This window comes from Coregonus lavaretus (assembly GCF_964263955.1).
Source record: "Coregonus lavaretus genome assembly, chromosome: 37".
NCBI lineage: Eukaryota > Metazoa > Chordata > Actinopteri > Salmoniformes > Salmonidae > Coregonus > Coregonus lavaretus.
The window spans coordinates 32,993,508-33,009,688 of record NC_140024.1 but is presented as its reverse complement, the minus strand read 5'-3'; the positions used below and the strand labels follow the sequence as shown (position 1 = coordinate 33,009,688).

General features: G+C 42.8%; 1 protein-coding gene across 1 annotated transcript in view; it reads left to right on the top strand.

Annotated features, from left to right (window-relative positions):
• The first annotated feature begins 2,337 nt into the window (after positions 1 to 2,337).
• LOC311111487 (mothers against decapentaplegic homolog 6-like) overlaps positions 2,338 to 16,181 on the top strand; it is a 16,536-nt gene continuing 2,692 nt past the window's right edge. The window contains exons 1-3 of the mRNA XM_084154224.1: positions 2,338 to 3,845; positions 5,280 to 5,336; positions 5,853 to 5,939. Coding sequence (XP_084010350.1) covers positions 3,062 to 3,845; positions 5,280 to 5,336; positions 5,853 to 5,939 — 928 coding nt within the window. The 5' untranslated portion in view covers positions 2,338 to 3,061. The remainder of the gene's footprint in view (positions 3,846 to 5,279; positions 5,337 to 5,852; positions 5,940 to 16,181) is intronic.

The following is a 16,181-nucleotide window of genomic DNA, read 5'->3' as shown; positions in this document are numbered from 1 at the left end:
TTCCAGCTGCTCTACACGACTATGGTTAACAACTAACCTTAGATCAGGGTTCGATTAAGAACATAGCTTTGTCCAAATGAACCTGAGTCAGTGAGTGGACTTTCACAGGACCTTAACTGTATCACCTTTTGATGGCATGGCTGCCCAAAACTACATGGCTCGATTGCAACGAACAGGCAGAATTTAACGCGCTGCTGCAGGTTACCGCTGGATTTCTTAAAACGCTACTAACGGGAGATTACATTCACCTGCGGCTAAACTAAGCTTGATTGCAACGTTTAACCATCAGATCAGTTGATCTCTCGTTGTTACTGTCAAGTGATTATGATACAAGACAGCTGGTCTAGATTCTATACACCGCCCCCAATGAAATATCGACGGAAAACTGAAGGCTGATTACTGTAAAAATACGTATTTGAATACAAGAATATAGAAGTAGTAGTCCTACATTTCATTCAAACATTTCACCTTAAATGACAAACTAATATAATATATGCCATTCTAAATAACTTTATAGACTAACTTTAGTAGAGCTCGCCAGTTTGTAGTCCTAAAAAAACGGAAATGATTTAGCTCTGGTTCGTTCAGCCATTCCTATGGGGGAAATGAATGGGGAAGGAATGGGGTTTTGGGATAAATGACGAAAATAAGGTCTGAGGTTAACACAGGCTTAGGAGATCTTATAGGTATAAGACAAATCGTGTAAGAAGGGTTCCCCAACTGGCGGCCGAATTTGGCCCAAGGGTGATTTTATTTGGCACCCCAAGTTTTCTTAGCAAAAAAAATATATATTTTTATTTTTTATTGTAAAAACACCAGCAAATCAGCTCCAGGTGATTTTAATTTAGGAAATCTGTTCCAAAGTATTCCCACGCATAATAGAGAGATACTGTATACTGTATGTGATCGTATACAAATGTAAGAAAGGTTTGAAATTATGTTTTAGTGAAATATTATATCTGTTTTTATATTTGTATTTATTATGGATCCCCATTAGCTGCTGTTTGGGCTTCTTGCGGTCAATCTGCTGTCTACAAATTATTTGTAATTATGTTCCAGCCCCCTGACCATCCGCTCAAGAAAAAAATCGGTCAGCGGGTGAATCTAGATGATGATCCCTGGTATACTATCTCCTAAACCTGTGTTTACCACATACCTTATTTTCGGCGTTTATCCCAAAACATATATAATTTCTCCATAGGCTTTGGCCATCAAGTCATGGTGGAGTTAATGCCTACAGAAAGACACCATTACTATTGCTCTCTATGTTGGTTGCAATTGAGATCAGCTGTGCAGGTGATTTTAGCGTGTATTGATGGTTTAACGAGAGATCAGCTGGCCATAATCTGGTGGCTTTCAATGGTTGCAATTGGCCCCATGAGTCTTTTGCTGCAAGACTACTTTGAGCTATATCACTATATAATGGGGCAGTGCTATGGCTTCTTAATCGCTACTCTGAACTATATCAATATAATAATATGCAATGGGACGGGGCTATGGCTTCTTAACTGCTACTCTGAACTATATCAATATATAATGGGGCGGGCTATGGCATTTTAACTGCTACTCTGAACTATATCAATATATAATGGGGCGGGGCTATGCCTTCTTAACTGCACTTGAAAAGGCATTAACCATTTAATGAAAGAACAGTGAAATACTTGTATCCATAGCAATAGTAATTATGATAATAGCCTAATTATAACAATGATGATAATGATAGTAATAATAATAACAACATGAAAATAGTTCTGTAGTAATAAGGTCCTTGTTGATTATTATGATGAGTATACATATTATTGTGTTGTTTATAACCTATAAATCATTAATGGCATTTTGCCTGTGTAATAAATAAGGTAGTAATGACAACGTATTTGGAGTCAAAACATGCACTAAAATATAGGCCTACAGGGCACACACTTTTCCAGTATCTGCTGGCTTCTCGATGACATCAATTCAAATGCAGATTGTGCTCTTATAGAATGAAAATCAGAAATCATTCAGATTCCATACAGTATGTTACTGAATGGGCGAGTTTCTGTAACTAAGCATTAAGTGTTTCCCTAAGATAAACGTGTGCATTGATCTTTTGGTAGGTTAGTAAACATGTTCAATGTGGTATAAAGTTCGTGGGAAGAGCTGAAAGTTTGACAGAAGAAAGGTGGATGTTGCGCCTTTAAGAGTTAAGAAACTTGAAACCATGTTTGCGCAACAATCAGTGCGGCTCACAGCCGCCAAAGTGTCTAGACTGGCACATGATGGGAATCAACCAATGGCTCCAGAGCTTTCCTGGGGCCCCAGTGTGTGTACGGACGAGTGTATCCGAAAAAGAATAGCAGAGAGTGAGACTGGCAGTGAAGTAATTCCAATTTTCCTTTAAACCACTTCTGAGCATTGAATCGGAGGAGCTACATCTGCATCCGTGTGTTTGAGCAGCATAAAAGCTCCATGTAAACTTTTTATTTCGGGTTTGCTAACGGATTATTGTATACTACGGAGGAAAATAACATGGGAATCTGAATGCGGCAAGGATTATTTGGGATTATTTCGTGGTAAAGCAACTCCATCGATGTGCCGTCAGAAGGATTCTAAAGCGAAGGATTTAACTAAGGGTGCTCAAAGTCCAAGAAAAAAAAACTTTTGCTGTCGTTTCATGTGGTAGCTATAGCCTAGTTATTGGAGGAATAATTATGGTATAGCCTAGGAATTGCTGCTGGGAAGATAGTCTTTGGGATTTGTGTAGCCTCTCTGTAAAGACAAACGTTTTCATTGAGTTGGTAGGCTATATGGTTATAGGAAATAACAGTCCAGTAAATGCATGTATGTCGCATTCTGTTTAGCTGTGTAATCTCGTTACATTTGACTTTGTTTAATGCAACATACAACCGTAAATTACATTCTAATGCTGCGAGTTAGTCATAAATCTACGACCCCCGGCTGCGCATGTAGTGCGCGCCGTTTACAAAACCTTAATGTTGTGCGGAGACCATAAATCCATGTGGAATCCTCGCAGACCTGGACGGGAACAATACGACACATCCAAAACGGTCTAAATTGTCGTATGTTCAGGTCGAAACGCTCAGGTCTTGTACGGCGACTCTGGAGAAGCCGTTTAGTCCCAGACAGAGACGGGGGAGATGGGAGAAGCAAACGAAGCGAGGGGTTTCGGAACGGTTCGTGTGGCAGTAACCCAGAAAAAATTCCCAAAACGGAGCTCGGGTCGGTGACCCGTGCCTCGCCATCTCTGGGAACTTTCGACGAAGTGTGCAACACAGACCTCACGGACAGCGCAGAGTCGGCGCCGGGGGACAATTCGGACCATGGTCAGGGGGATGCCATGTGTGTCCCCGTCCCCCATCACCGAGGCTCTCAGCCAGAACACGAGAATGACAGTAGAACGGTTACTTGCTGTTTGTTTCGAGACAGGGACCCTAGACCTCGGAGCCCCGTCTTGACCCGGGGTATTCGAAACTCTAGTCCCCGCGATGGAGGTATCCTCGCGGGACGGGAGGGGAACACTGGCTCGATGGACGAGCAAGAACTCAAGAACGTTACCTATGCTCTTTTGAAAAGACTCAAGGAGAAACCGCTGGATGCCTTGTTGGAGGCGGTGGAGTCGAAAGGAGGGATGCCCAGTGACTGTGTTCTGGTACCCCAGACGGAGCTGCGTTTAGGTGGCTACTCGGCATCTCCCCCGTTTCTGCTCTGTAAACTCTACCGATGGACTGACCTGCACCACTCGACTCAACTCAAAGCGCTGTGCCACTGTCAAAGCTTCGGGGCATTGGACAGCAGTGAAACGGTGTGCTGTAACCCCTATCACTACAGTCTCTTGTGTGGGCCAGGTAGGACAACTGAGATTGGTTACAATCACACACTTTTACCCCATTCTACACAAATCAAGTCTGTATAAATTGAAGGTCTATGTTTGGATAGGTTTGCGCACAGGTGCGCACAGTGAGGCTACACTTATAAATGCTTTTCAAACTTGATAACCAAGCACTGCGTGTCAATGCTCAAATAGCGAGGCCCAAAAGGTAGGCCCACAGCCTACCTGAAGTTTGGAGGATGGTGAAAGATGGGACTCATTAGAAGGCCAGGTTGCGCTAAACACTCAAAAGAAGGTGTCCACCTAATGTGAGGTGAAATTAAAACGCGTTTACAGTCACAAAGCCAATTAATAATAACAGGGTTATACTTCTCTGCGATTAAGTGAGACATGCCTGGATCCTTGAAGTTTTGTTGATGTGCATTGTTGTAAATGTTTGGTTGCTTAGCCAATGCGCGGGAGTTAACATTTTCTCGCGAATCTTATGATTACCGCAACTGAATTCCAACTGTTGGAAGTGTAACTAGCCTACTATCCCTCAAAAACAACATTGCCACACACACTCACACAGAGAGAGAGAGGGAGAGAAAGGGAGAGCTTGAGTTATAATGTATTTGCAGCAAATATTTTCTCTGCTAAGCACTCGACAACACATTCCTCCATTTCAATGTTTTAGTTCATGATATCAATTATATTCATTTGTTTAGTTTTGACGTTATCCATTTGAAGATCGCTCTGAAGTAGCGCTTTGAAAGGTTGTTTTTCCTTCCCTAGGAGGTCCCCCTCTTGCTATTTAGGTGAAGGAGTGGTGATAATATACAGTTTGCATACTGCTGGCGCCAGACTGACTAGCTGGGTATCTCACTGACTGAGTACTCCGGCAATTACTGCCTCCACTCTTAAAGAACCCGCAGCCATTATATCCACTCTGTTCCCATGGCCTGTTTCTCTCTCCCAGAGAACTATTTCGACAGTTCACCATTAGCTTTCTTGGTTTTATGTATGGACAATGCCTGTTGACAACATGTAGCCTACTTTTCTTTTGTATTCTTTATTTGTAGCCGTTTAAATAGGATCTCAAAACATATGTTATGGGTAATGTAATTACGTTTTTAGTTATAACCTATTAGAAGTGCTTATTCAACAGAGTTGTGAATGTTTCATATTTTATTCTCAATTCTGTCTGAAGAATAGTGTGTTGATCTGCCCATCCACCACTTATTTTTTACAGACATATACAGATTGTTGTCTGTTTTTAGTTTTCCCTGTAATCCATGTTCCTTATTATTTAGTGTAGTAACAGATACTGTAACATGATCGATTGCTTTGGCTGGATCAAAAGCCTGCATCCACACTGCCCTTTGCGGATAAAATTGGACATCGCTGCCCTAATCAACATGAACTTCTACACAGTACCAAGCATCTAACACACATATTTTTTGTATTTCAGAATCACCACCACCCCCCTACTCCCGACTATCTCCCTCAGATGAACACAAGCCACTGGGTAAGTCAGGCAGCAATCATTATGCTCCTCCTCATCAACAGTAAACCAATCAGAGATATCTGCTAAGCTCACAGGGGGGGTTCACTCTAATGGGGTTTTGGTAGCATTTTTACTTCCCAGCACAGTTTTTTAAAATAAAAAATAAATAAAAATAATTATATATTTATTAATAGAACATTTATATGGTTGTGAAAAAGTGTAAGTAATTACACCTTGTTCCCACTTCATTACCATGGTAATACCCCTTATATTCTGTGCTGGGAAATTAAGTGTTACCGGAGCTGTAATGTAGGGTCATTTACCTCAAAGTTAGTCATGTGCCAGTACATTATTCCTGCATTCACATGCGTTCTCCTGCTTGAAATTCATGTTCCTCTCTTTGAGGAACATGGCATCATAGTAAGGCACAACACGACACCCTCTGGACAGTAGTTAATGCTGAAGTCAATGGTTACAATCGTTTCAATGGAGTACTGTTCTTGATTTCACTCCTCTGTCATGTTCTATCCTTTGCAGATCTATCAGATTCAACACTTTCAACACTGTCGTACACTGAAACTGTGGCCCCCCACTCCCCCGACGTCGCGCCAAGACTCTTCTCAGGTGAGACGCTACTGTCAACGAGCATCAGTGCTCCAGACTTATTAACACAGAATGCTAGGCCAACATTAGCATTGAGGGCTATTGATTTAGCATTCAGTCCATTGATAGAAAGAGTGACAGAGTTTAACACAAAATACACTTATTTCATTCCTTTATTGTTTGTTTGGGATGGGGTTGTAGTATTGGTTGATATACTGTTGGAGTACAGTAGTAGATGATGTGGATTTTACTTTACGTCTAGTTTGGTTTGTGCTGTGCTGTGCACTATTTTTTGCAGAGTTCACTTCTAACCAATCATTCCGATCCAATAGGGAAGTAGTGTGTTACTGATAGAGAGATCTGCTAGGGGTGTGAGTACAGTTGCCATGTATTCAGATGAAGCCCTGGTGGAGGCAGCTTAGCTGTCCAAACTGTGGTTAAATAAATGATTGCACCGGAGCCATTAGAGCGCTGGTTTTCCTTTCGTTGTCTACTGCGTTCATTAGGCACCAAATGGAAGAAACCAGACTGAAACAGGGAGGGACTGACTGAAATCGTCCAATAAGAAATTATACTTTCAGTTTTCCGTCGCGAAACATTTTGCTACAGTGTCCCTGCCCTGAAAGCATCCAACCCAATTCTTATTAGTATGAGCGCTGGAGTAGGGCTCCCCCTAAAGGTAAAGAGGAGTATAGAGCACTGGAGTAGGGCTCCCCCTAAAGGTAAAGAGGAGTATAGAGCACTGGAGTAGGGCTCCCCCTAAAGGTAAAGAGGAGTATAGAGCACTAGAGTAGGGCTCCCCCTAAAGGTAAAGAGGAGTATAGAGCACTGGAGTAGGGCTCCCCCTAAAGGTAAAGAGGAGGATAGAGCACTGGAGTAGGGCTCCCCTAAAGGTAAAGAGGAGTATTGAGCACTGGAGTAGGGCTCCCCCTAAAGGTAAAGAGGAGGATAGAGCACTGGAGTAGGGCTCCCCTAAAGGTAAAGAGGAGTATAGAGCACTGAAGTAGGGCTCCTCCTAAAGGTAAAGAGGAGTATAGAGCACTGGAGTAGGGCTCCTCCTAAAGGTAAAGAGGAGTATAGAACACTGGAGTAGGGCTCCCTCTAAAGGTAAAGAGGAGTATAGAGCACTGGAGTAGGGCTCCTCCTAAAGGTAAAGAGGAATATAGAGCACTGGAGTAGGGCTCCCTCTAAAGGTAAAGAGGAGTATAGAGCACTGGAGTAGGGCTCCTCCTAAAGGTAAAGAGGAGTATAGAACACTGGAGTAGGGCTCCTCCTAAAGTTAAAGAGGAGTATAGAGCACTGGAGTAGGGCTCCCTCTAAAGGTAAAGAGGAATATAGAGCACTGGAGTAGGGCTCCCTCTAAAGGTAAAGAGGAGTATAGAGCACTGGAGTAGGGCTCCCCCTTAAGGTAAAGAGGAGTATAGAACACTGGAGTAGGGCTCCCACTAAAGGTAAAGAGGAATATAGAGCACTGGAGTAGGGCTCCCTCTAAAGGTAAAGACAAGTATAGAGCACTGGAGTAGGGCTCCTCCTAAAGGTAAAGAGGAATATAGAGCACTGGAGTAGGGCTCCTCCTAAAGGTAAAGAGGAGTATAGAGCACTGGCGTAGTGCTCCCTCTAAAGGTAAAGACAAGTATAGAGCACTGGAGTAGGGCTCCCTCTAAAGGTAAAGAGGAGTATAGAGCACTGGAGTAGGGCTCCTCCTAAAGGTAAAGAGGAGTATAGAGCACTGGAGTAGGGCTCCCCTAAAGGTAAAGAGGAGTATAGAGCACTGGAGTAGGGCTCCCTCTAAAGGTAAAGAGGAGTATAGAGCACTGGAGTAGGGCTCCCTCTAAAGGTAAAGAGGATTAAAGAGTGCAAGGATCAACACGTTATGAGCTGTAAATCAGGGTCAATGCAGACAAGGAGCATGGGGGCTGGAAAGTGGAAACCCAATTCCCAGAATGCCTTGTTTATGAGGTGGGGTTGCTTGTTATTTATTGGCCTTGACAGTTGTTGACCACTATACATGTATTCATGGACGTGCTCATGTTATTGACAAATAAAGTAACTCCAATTGAGAACGAAATAACTACAGTTATTTCGCATAACTGCACAAATATTTATACTGCATTTAAAGCTATTTTGGACTCATCTTATGGGATGGGAGGGATTGTCGTTGTGAGATTTGATCACAGTTACCCCAGGATTGTATTTGCATTGTTCTGTTAGCCATTGAAGTCAGCGCTGTGAAGTTTACTCTTTAAAAGACTAGTTTCTGTAGATAAACAAAACAGGGGTTTAATCAAATTTTTTTACCAGTAACCCCAACTTTGATAGCACCATGTTGGTGACTCAGTCTACTCTCATTACTAAGACTGGAGGACATCTTGCTTTTCGGTGACACATCATCAGCGACCAGAGAAGCAGCTTAGCTGCCTGTTGCCATCTATGGAAATGAGGTCCAGATGATGAAACCTAACATTAGGGGCCTCAGGAATACTTCCACTATACTTTTACTTTTCCCTTTAAAAAGTCCCACAAATGTTTGTTTTTTTTCAAAAGTCAACGCAACCAGTAAATTGTATGCAATGAATAGCGTATTTCTGAAATTATATTTCACTGGAGTTCGCCCATGTTTCATCACCTACCTATGTGGATTGTGTAATCGGACATCAGTTCACCTCCAAACTAGAACGGGTTAACAGTTAGTCTCTTGAGTATGTCAGCCCAAACACACACTCCTAGCCTAAGGTATATTGGCCCCCCGTCTGTATGTTTGCATAAATGGGCAAACTCTGCAGTTAATTAAGTTATTATGTTGTGCTTTACTCCCTCTGTTGAATGGCTATTAAGACAACCAAAGACGGGGCCGCATAAAGCTCCTATTGTGAAAGTCGGAGGGAGGGGGTCTCCCACAATCTAGATGCCACAGCAATGTAGCTATGTTCTCACTCTCTCTCTCTCTCTCTCTCTCTCTCTCTCTCTCTCTCTCTCTCTCTCTCTCTCTCTCTCTCTCTCTCTCTCTCTCTCTCTCTCTCTCTCTCTCTCTCTCTCTCTGCCTTTCTCTCTCTCTCTCTGTCTGTCTCTCTCTCTCTCTCTCTCTCTCTCTCTCTCTCTCTCTCTCTCTCTCTCTCTCCCTGCTCTTGTTTCTCCCCTGCAAAATATTTCGGTCAGATGAAAACTTGCAACAAGATCCCTACGTGCTCTCCCACTCCCTCTCTCTCCCCATCCCCCTCTCCAACTACCTCTCTTCCCTCAAATCCCTCCATTCCTCTGGGTAATTGAGCAGTGGAAGGGGGTTGGCATTTTGGAAAGCAGAGTGGAGCAGAGCTCTGGTGAGAGGGGCTTTGGGGGACTGGCTAGCAGGGCTGGCTGAAGCAGGAAACAGTCCCCCCTGGTTGAAACCCGAGTGCTGTTTGTTTACGCTGGGGGTCCTTGTAGTGCAGAGAGAGACTGCAGACTCACTCCATCAAACTCCCCTGCCCAGCTCGTGGGGTGTTGAAAGGTGAACTAGCGTTATGTCCAACTTCTCTAGAGCCGACTGTTTGTTTATAGCCAATGGAAACCCCGCCATGAGCCTCCACAGTCGTTCACCTAGTTAGTGTGTTGTGTGTCGTCCCAAACTCTTTATTCCCCAAATGTTTCGTTCTCTTGTTACTGTTTACAGGAATCATCCATTGCACATTCCCTATCTACTGTTGGTTCTACAAACTCCAACACTTTTAGCTTACTTCTGAATCTGCTGAAAGTGGAGTTTTGTGGGGAGAGGGAGAGGTTGCCATTTCTGATTCAAAGTGAGTGCATTCAGTCCTGTCAATCCACAATGTTGATGTTGGTTGTAATTTGTAGTAGGCACACAGAGCCAGTGACCCAGAGATAGCTAAAGGAGGGCTTCTCCTATTGAAGGCCAGGAGAGTTGAGTGGAAATGGAAAGATCAATTTACCAAAGGTCGTGTGTGTGGTCCCTTCACTGCCCTGCCCCCATGCTGGATAAAATGACAGGAGGGGGGAATAAGGAAGGAGTGTAGCAGGCACATACAAATGTTTTCATACCTCAAAGTTTAAAGGTAAAATTAAATCAGCCTATCCATAATTTTTTTTTTAATTAGCCTCAGTTTAGTTTAACTCTATGGATTAGATTATTGTAAAATAACTTGTCTTTATAATCTGAAAATGTTCAGTTTGACTACATTCGCAAAAGGTTGTGATTTACGGTGAAAAAATAAAATAAGGATCTGATTGGATAATCTATCATCTCCTCTCCTTATTAATCTGAAAACAGTTCTGTTGCTTTGAAAGCCTTGCAGCAGGCAGGGTGTGGTGCATACCTTCTGTACAGACCTTTATCATTCCATCAGTTAACATACCCCTGAAAACAGACGGCAAAATGTCCCTTGCTTTACAAATAGAAATGTCAACTGGAAGCTTTTAGGGCTTTTAGGGGGCCGGCTAGCGAGCTAGCTATCTCCACCTTCGGTCTGAGGTCTGTAAATAACACAGGGTAAACCGTGTGTCACAGGCCTGTTTGTCGTTAAGGCCTCATTCATGGGAAAGCCAGGGCTGTGCCTTGTGTGAGACTCTCAGGAATGTCCGTCTGACTTGGTGGAGATAACATCGGCGCTGAGGACTCTCATAGGGGTTCTACCAAGACACAGGCTAACTCAGCACTCTACACAAGATTACTATCAAGGAAGAGATCCTTAGAACTTGATGTGGAGACTAGAGACATAAGCAAAGCATACCAGCTCAACTCTTTTTTTTTCTACCCAAGGTAACGGGTCACCATCTAAGAATAGGCAAATTAGCAGGGTAGCACCGTTCGACGTTGTTTCACAAAGGTAACTTTATTTGTTTTGCGTGTTGTTTCTTCAAAGTGTCAGAGCATTAAAGATATGTTTTACTGCTGTTGGTGTTGCATTGAGAGATAACTTATGTCAAACTGACTGCACCTAAAAAATGAATTGGCTTCCTCTCCTTGCTTCCTCTCTATATTATCCACTGATCTACAGAAAGACCAGATAGTTCAAAGTAATTATGCAGCATGAGCTTTCCATACTGCTCTGACCTATCCTGGATCCAAGCTAACTGCTTTACAGCAATGAGACTGGGTGTGAGTTGAACTCTAGTCTTGAGGTTAGGTGAGTGGACCAACTTCCTCTTTACAGTAATGAGACTGGGTGTGAGTTGATATCTAGTCTTGAGGTTAGGTGAGTGGACCAGCTTCCTCTTTACAGTAATGAGACTGGGTATGAGTTGAACTCTAGTCTTGAGGTTAGGTGAGTGGACCAACTTCCTCTTTGCCCACCCTCCCAAATCATATTTTTGCGGCTTGTTGGTTTAAGCGGTGCGAGAAGGAATCAGCCAAACAACATCCTGCTTCAGAGCCCCTGTCTGCGCTTGTAGCCGCGCCAGGCCATGAATTGGCCCTTTGACTGTGGGGGCACGGCACTGGAATGCTGGGAAGAGAAGAGGGGGGCCGGAGTGTTTCAGAAACAGGGAGAGGAGGGTGGGGAGAGAGGGGGAGTAGGGGGGGTGGTCGAGAGTTACAGGTGATACGTGTTTGAACATATCGCCGTCAGGATGAGGTTTTGTAGAAATCTGTGTGTGTTTTCTATACTGTGACTGACGCGGTACATTTCCAGCCACATTTCTAGCCACACCAGGGGTGCACAATTCAAGTCTTTAAAGCCCATAGTCTGGTTTTAGATGGTACTTCATGGATCGACACCTGAATTCCCTGGTATCAATTCATCTCCTGATTAGAAGTCAAAGATGAACATGTACTACTACATACTAAAACCGGCACACTAGAGTGTCTGGGATCCTCGAGGGCCAGAGTTGTTCACCCCTGGTCCCTACAGAAACATGATTCTCCCTATCTCAGGGTTCTCTGTTTGACCTGGAGTGATAGCGTGGTCCCTGGAATGCGTACGACACTTGCTCTTATGCATGACTGAGACACATTAGAGGATGGAATTCAACATTAAGAGCTGGCCCATTAACCGCTTGCCATTCCCTGAAATATTTTCCATGACTGCTCTTTTTTACTGGGAGCAAACAGCTCCAGACCTAGCAGACCTAGCAGCACAGCTCGGGTTTACTGCTGCTTTCCACTACCTTTAGACTAGCGTCACTACAGGAGGTCTTTACAACTGGAAGCTGATGCCTTTCACTTTTGAACCACTGATTTAAAAGGACTTGATAGGTGAAAGCAGTATGGCTGAAACCTATCCAGTCCTTTTACCTAGCAGTGGTCCAACAATCAAAGGCTGTGAGGAAAGGAAGCCATTTTAGAGCGGTCACAGCATATAGATGTGCCCACCTTCATGATGTCATGTCATTCTCAGACCAACCTGTCACACACCCTTCCATTGGTAGTGATTCCCATCATTATTATTATTATAGTATTTTTTTAAATATTTTTTTTAGGGGGTAGATCAGCTTTAATATTGCAGATAGATTGTAGCTTCCATCAATGTCATTGTCTGCATCACTTCCAATACCCCATATATTTTTGGGCAAATATATATATATATATATATATATATATATATACAGCTCTGGAAAAAATTAAGAGACCACTGCAAAAATATATGTTTCTCTGGTTTTACTATTTATAGGTATGTATTTGGGTGAAATTAACATTATTGTTTTATTCTATTCTAACTACTGACAACATTTCTCCCAAATTCCAAATAAAAATATTGTAATTTAGAGCATTTATTTGCAGAAAATGACAACTGGTCAAAATAACAAAAAAGATGCAGTGTTGTCAGACCTCGAATAACGCAAAGAAAATAAGTTCATGTTCATTTTTAAACAACACAATACTAATGTTTTAACTTAGGAAGAGTTGAGAAATCAATATTTGGTGGAATAACCCTGATCTTCAATAACAGCTTTCATGCGTCTTGGCATGCTCTCCACCAGACTTTTACATTGATGTTGGGTGACTTTATGCCACTCCTGGCGCAAAAATTCAAGCAGCTCGGCTTTGTTTGATGGCTTGTGACCATCCATCTTCCTCTTGATCACATTCCAGAAGTTTTCAATGGGGTTCAGGTCTGGAGATTGGGCTGGCCATGACAGGGTCTTGATCTGGTGGTCCTCCATCCACACCTTGATTGACATGGCTGTGTGGCATGGCACATTGTCCTGCTGGAAAAACCAATCCTCAGAGTTGGGGAACAATGTCAGAGCAAAAGGAAGCAAGTTTTCTTCCAGGACAACCTTGTACGTGGCTTGATTCATGCGTCCTTCACAAAGACAAATCTGTCCGATTCCAGCCTTGCTGAAGCACCCCCAGATCATCACCGATCCTCCACCAGATTTCACAGTGGGTGCGAGACACTGTGACTTGTAGGCCTCTCCAGGTCTCCGTCTAACCATTAGACGACCAGGTGTTGGGCAAAGCTGAAAATTGGACTCATCAGAGAAGATGACCTTACTCCAGTCCTCTACGGCCCAATCCTAATGGTCTTTTACAAACCTCAGCCTGGGTCTTCTTTGCTTCTCATTGATGAAGAGCTTTTTTCTAGCTTTGCACGACTTCAGCCCTGCCCCTAGGAGCCTGTTTCAAACCGTCCTCGCCGTGCACTTCACCCCAGCTGCCGTTTGCCATTCTTTTTGTAAGTCACTTGATGTCATCCTACGGTTGTTGAGTGACATTCGAATTAATTGGCGGTCATCCCGGTCAGTAGAGAGTCGTTTTCGCCCTCTGCCAGTCTGTAGCTTTGTTGTCCCCAATGTCTGCTGCTTGACCTTGTTCTTATGAACCGCCGTCTTTGAAATTTTAAGGATGGAATCAACCTGACGCTCACTGTATCCCTCTGCCAGTAAAGCCAGAATTGAACCCTTCTTTTCCTCACTCAAAACTTTCCTTTTCAACTCTTTTGGCATGGTCAATAGTTATTTTTTGATTAATATTACTTTTGAGGTACTATTAGCACTGTTTTTGCCATCCAGCTGGACCTATTACAAGAGGATAGTGATGACCACAGCAGTGGATTTTATACATTTCCTCGTTAAATAAGATTTGGTTCATGTGATCACCTAATCAGTACCTAATTCAGTAGAGTGAGGTGTGCCTGTGTTGGAATTCAACAGACACTGGAATGGAAGTCATACATACCCCCCCCCCCCCCCCCCCCCCAAACCTTTCTTTGTTATTAGTCCCATCCTTCAACTCTATGCAATACCTCCCATCTATCTCTTAACACCATCCATATAGGATTTCTATTTTCCATATATATTTCAACCGTACTGTGATGTTTTACAAAAATTCTGAACCTTTCTATTCTCATTGTTTCTACAGATTGTAAATTGAAACTATTTATTTTTGCTAAAAGTATTATTATATTATTGATCGATTCACCATGACCTTTCAGATCACCCAGTAGTGCTATCTGCAGGGTTAGCTCCAGGTAAATATTGCAATTCTTCAGCCATTCCTGGACCTGTGACCAAAAACAAGCTACATATGGACAGTACCAAAACAAATGATCTAATGATTCTGTCTCTTCGAGAGCAAAATCTGCAGAGCTGGGAAGGTTGTATCCCCCATATAAATAACATTATATTGGTTGCAAGAATTTTGTATAATTTAAATTGAAAAATTATACGTTTTGAATCTGGCGTTGTTTGCATATCAGTTCATAAACCATGTGCCATGGAATCGGTACGTCAAAAATCTCATCCCAACTATTTTGCAATCTATATGGCACGGCTGTCAATTTTTTTGTCCTTAAATGAAACTGGTATACTTTTTTATTTATCACAATTTTTCTTTAACCAATTATGGTCTTTAATGCAAGGCCGACAGACAAGTTCCTTACTTTTTCCCCCTTCCACTTTCCTCTTCCATTTTTGCTGTAATGCTGCAATTAGATGGTTGTAATTTTGGGGAGAGCAGACATTTCCATTTAGCTGCATGTGCGACATAACTCCACCAGTCCTACCTATGATATCATTTACGAAGATTACATATAAACTCCAGTCGTACTTTATCTAAAGCCTTTTCAAAGTCAGTTATGAATAGCAGGCCTGGTTTCCCAGATTTTTTATAGTGTTCTAATGTTTCCAGTACTTGCCTTATATTATCTCCAATGTATCGTCCATGTAAAAAACCTGTCTGATTAGAATGAATAATATCCGACAATACCTTTTTAATTCTATGCGCTATACATTTTGCTAGAATTTTTGCATCACAACACCGAAGTGTAAGGGGCCTCCAATTCTCAGTGTTTCCAAGCTACCGTTTGGCGTTTGCTGGTTACTGTACATTTCTACAATTTTTTGTTGAAGTAGCACATTGGTGGATTTCTCAAAGCAATGGAAAAACATAGTGATATTTCCAGAGTCTAGGCACTTTGGAAAAACTTGATTAAAAACCGGCAATGGTGAGCTTGTGAAATCGTCTGTAAGGCACAGACCCCTCCTTTCCGGTGTAGGGTAGGAAGTCTCGAAGCTACAAGACAATTACTGAGAATTTTGTGGTCGACAGACAAGGAATGGAGATCCTGGTTTGGTGTGTCATGTTGCATTTATTTCTCTATTTGCATGTTTTCCCCATTTCTCTGTATGTTACTCCCTTTTTTACTCAGTTTTTCTCTCTCTCCCTTTCTCTCTCTCTCCCTCCCTGTCCTTTTCTCTCCTCTCTCCCACTCTCCTTCTCTCTCCCGCTCTCCTCCCTCCATGTAGTCAGGCTGTCGCAATTTAAAATAAGGTTTAAATTACAGGACTGGCTGTGGCTTTCCATCGTTCCCTCAGAGTTTTTGCCAACTCGCAATTTGCCTAATGGATCCCTGCCATGCTGTTGAACGTAAAGATTATTTGCAGATGTTGACAGGCAATGACTTTATGAATTGTTGGAAATTGTCGCGTGTGCGTTTTGCAGGAACGGTTGGTGAAGTTCTGTTTGTTTGAGAGAAGTTCCGTTTGCCTTGTTTAAGGAAATACTAACTAGCCGTGTTGTTGTTGTGTTGACTGTGTGTGTTTGCGCCCTAGAGACATACGGCGTGGTGTGTGTGTATGCGTGTGTGTACGTGTGTGTCTGCTTACGCGTGCTATTGCTTTCGTCAGTGTGTGCGTGCGTGTGTGTGTGTGTGTGTCCGTGCAGTAAGTGTGTGTGTTCCTACGCTGCATGTTGTGATGGAAAGAGGCTACTTGAGACATCATGCTGACGGGAGACATTTTTCTCATGCCTGGGCCAGATCGATAGGTGGGTGTAGTAGTCAAACAGAGGCTCCTCTCCTCATGACAACTCCACTTTAGATGGAGACG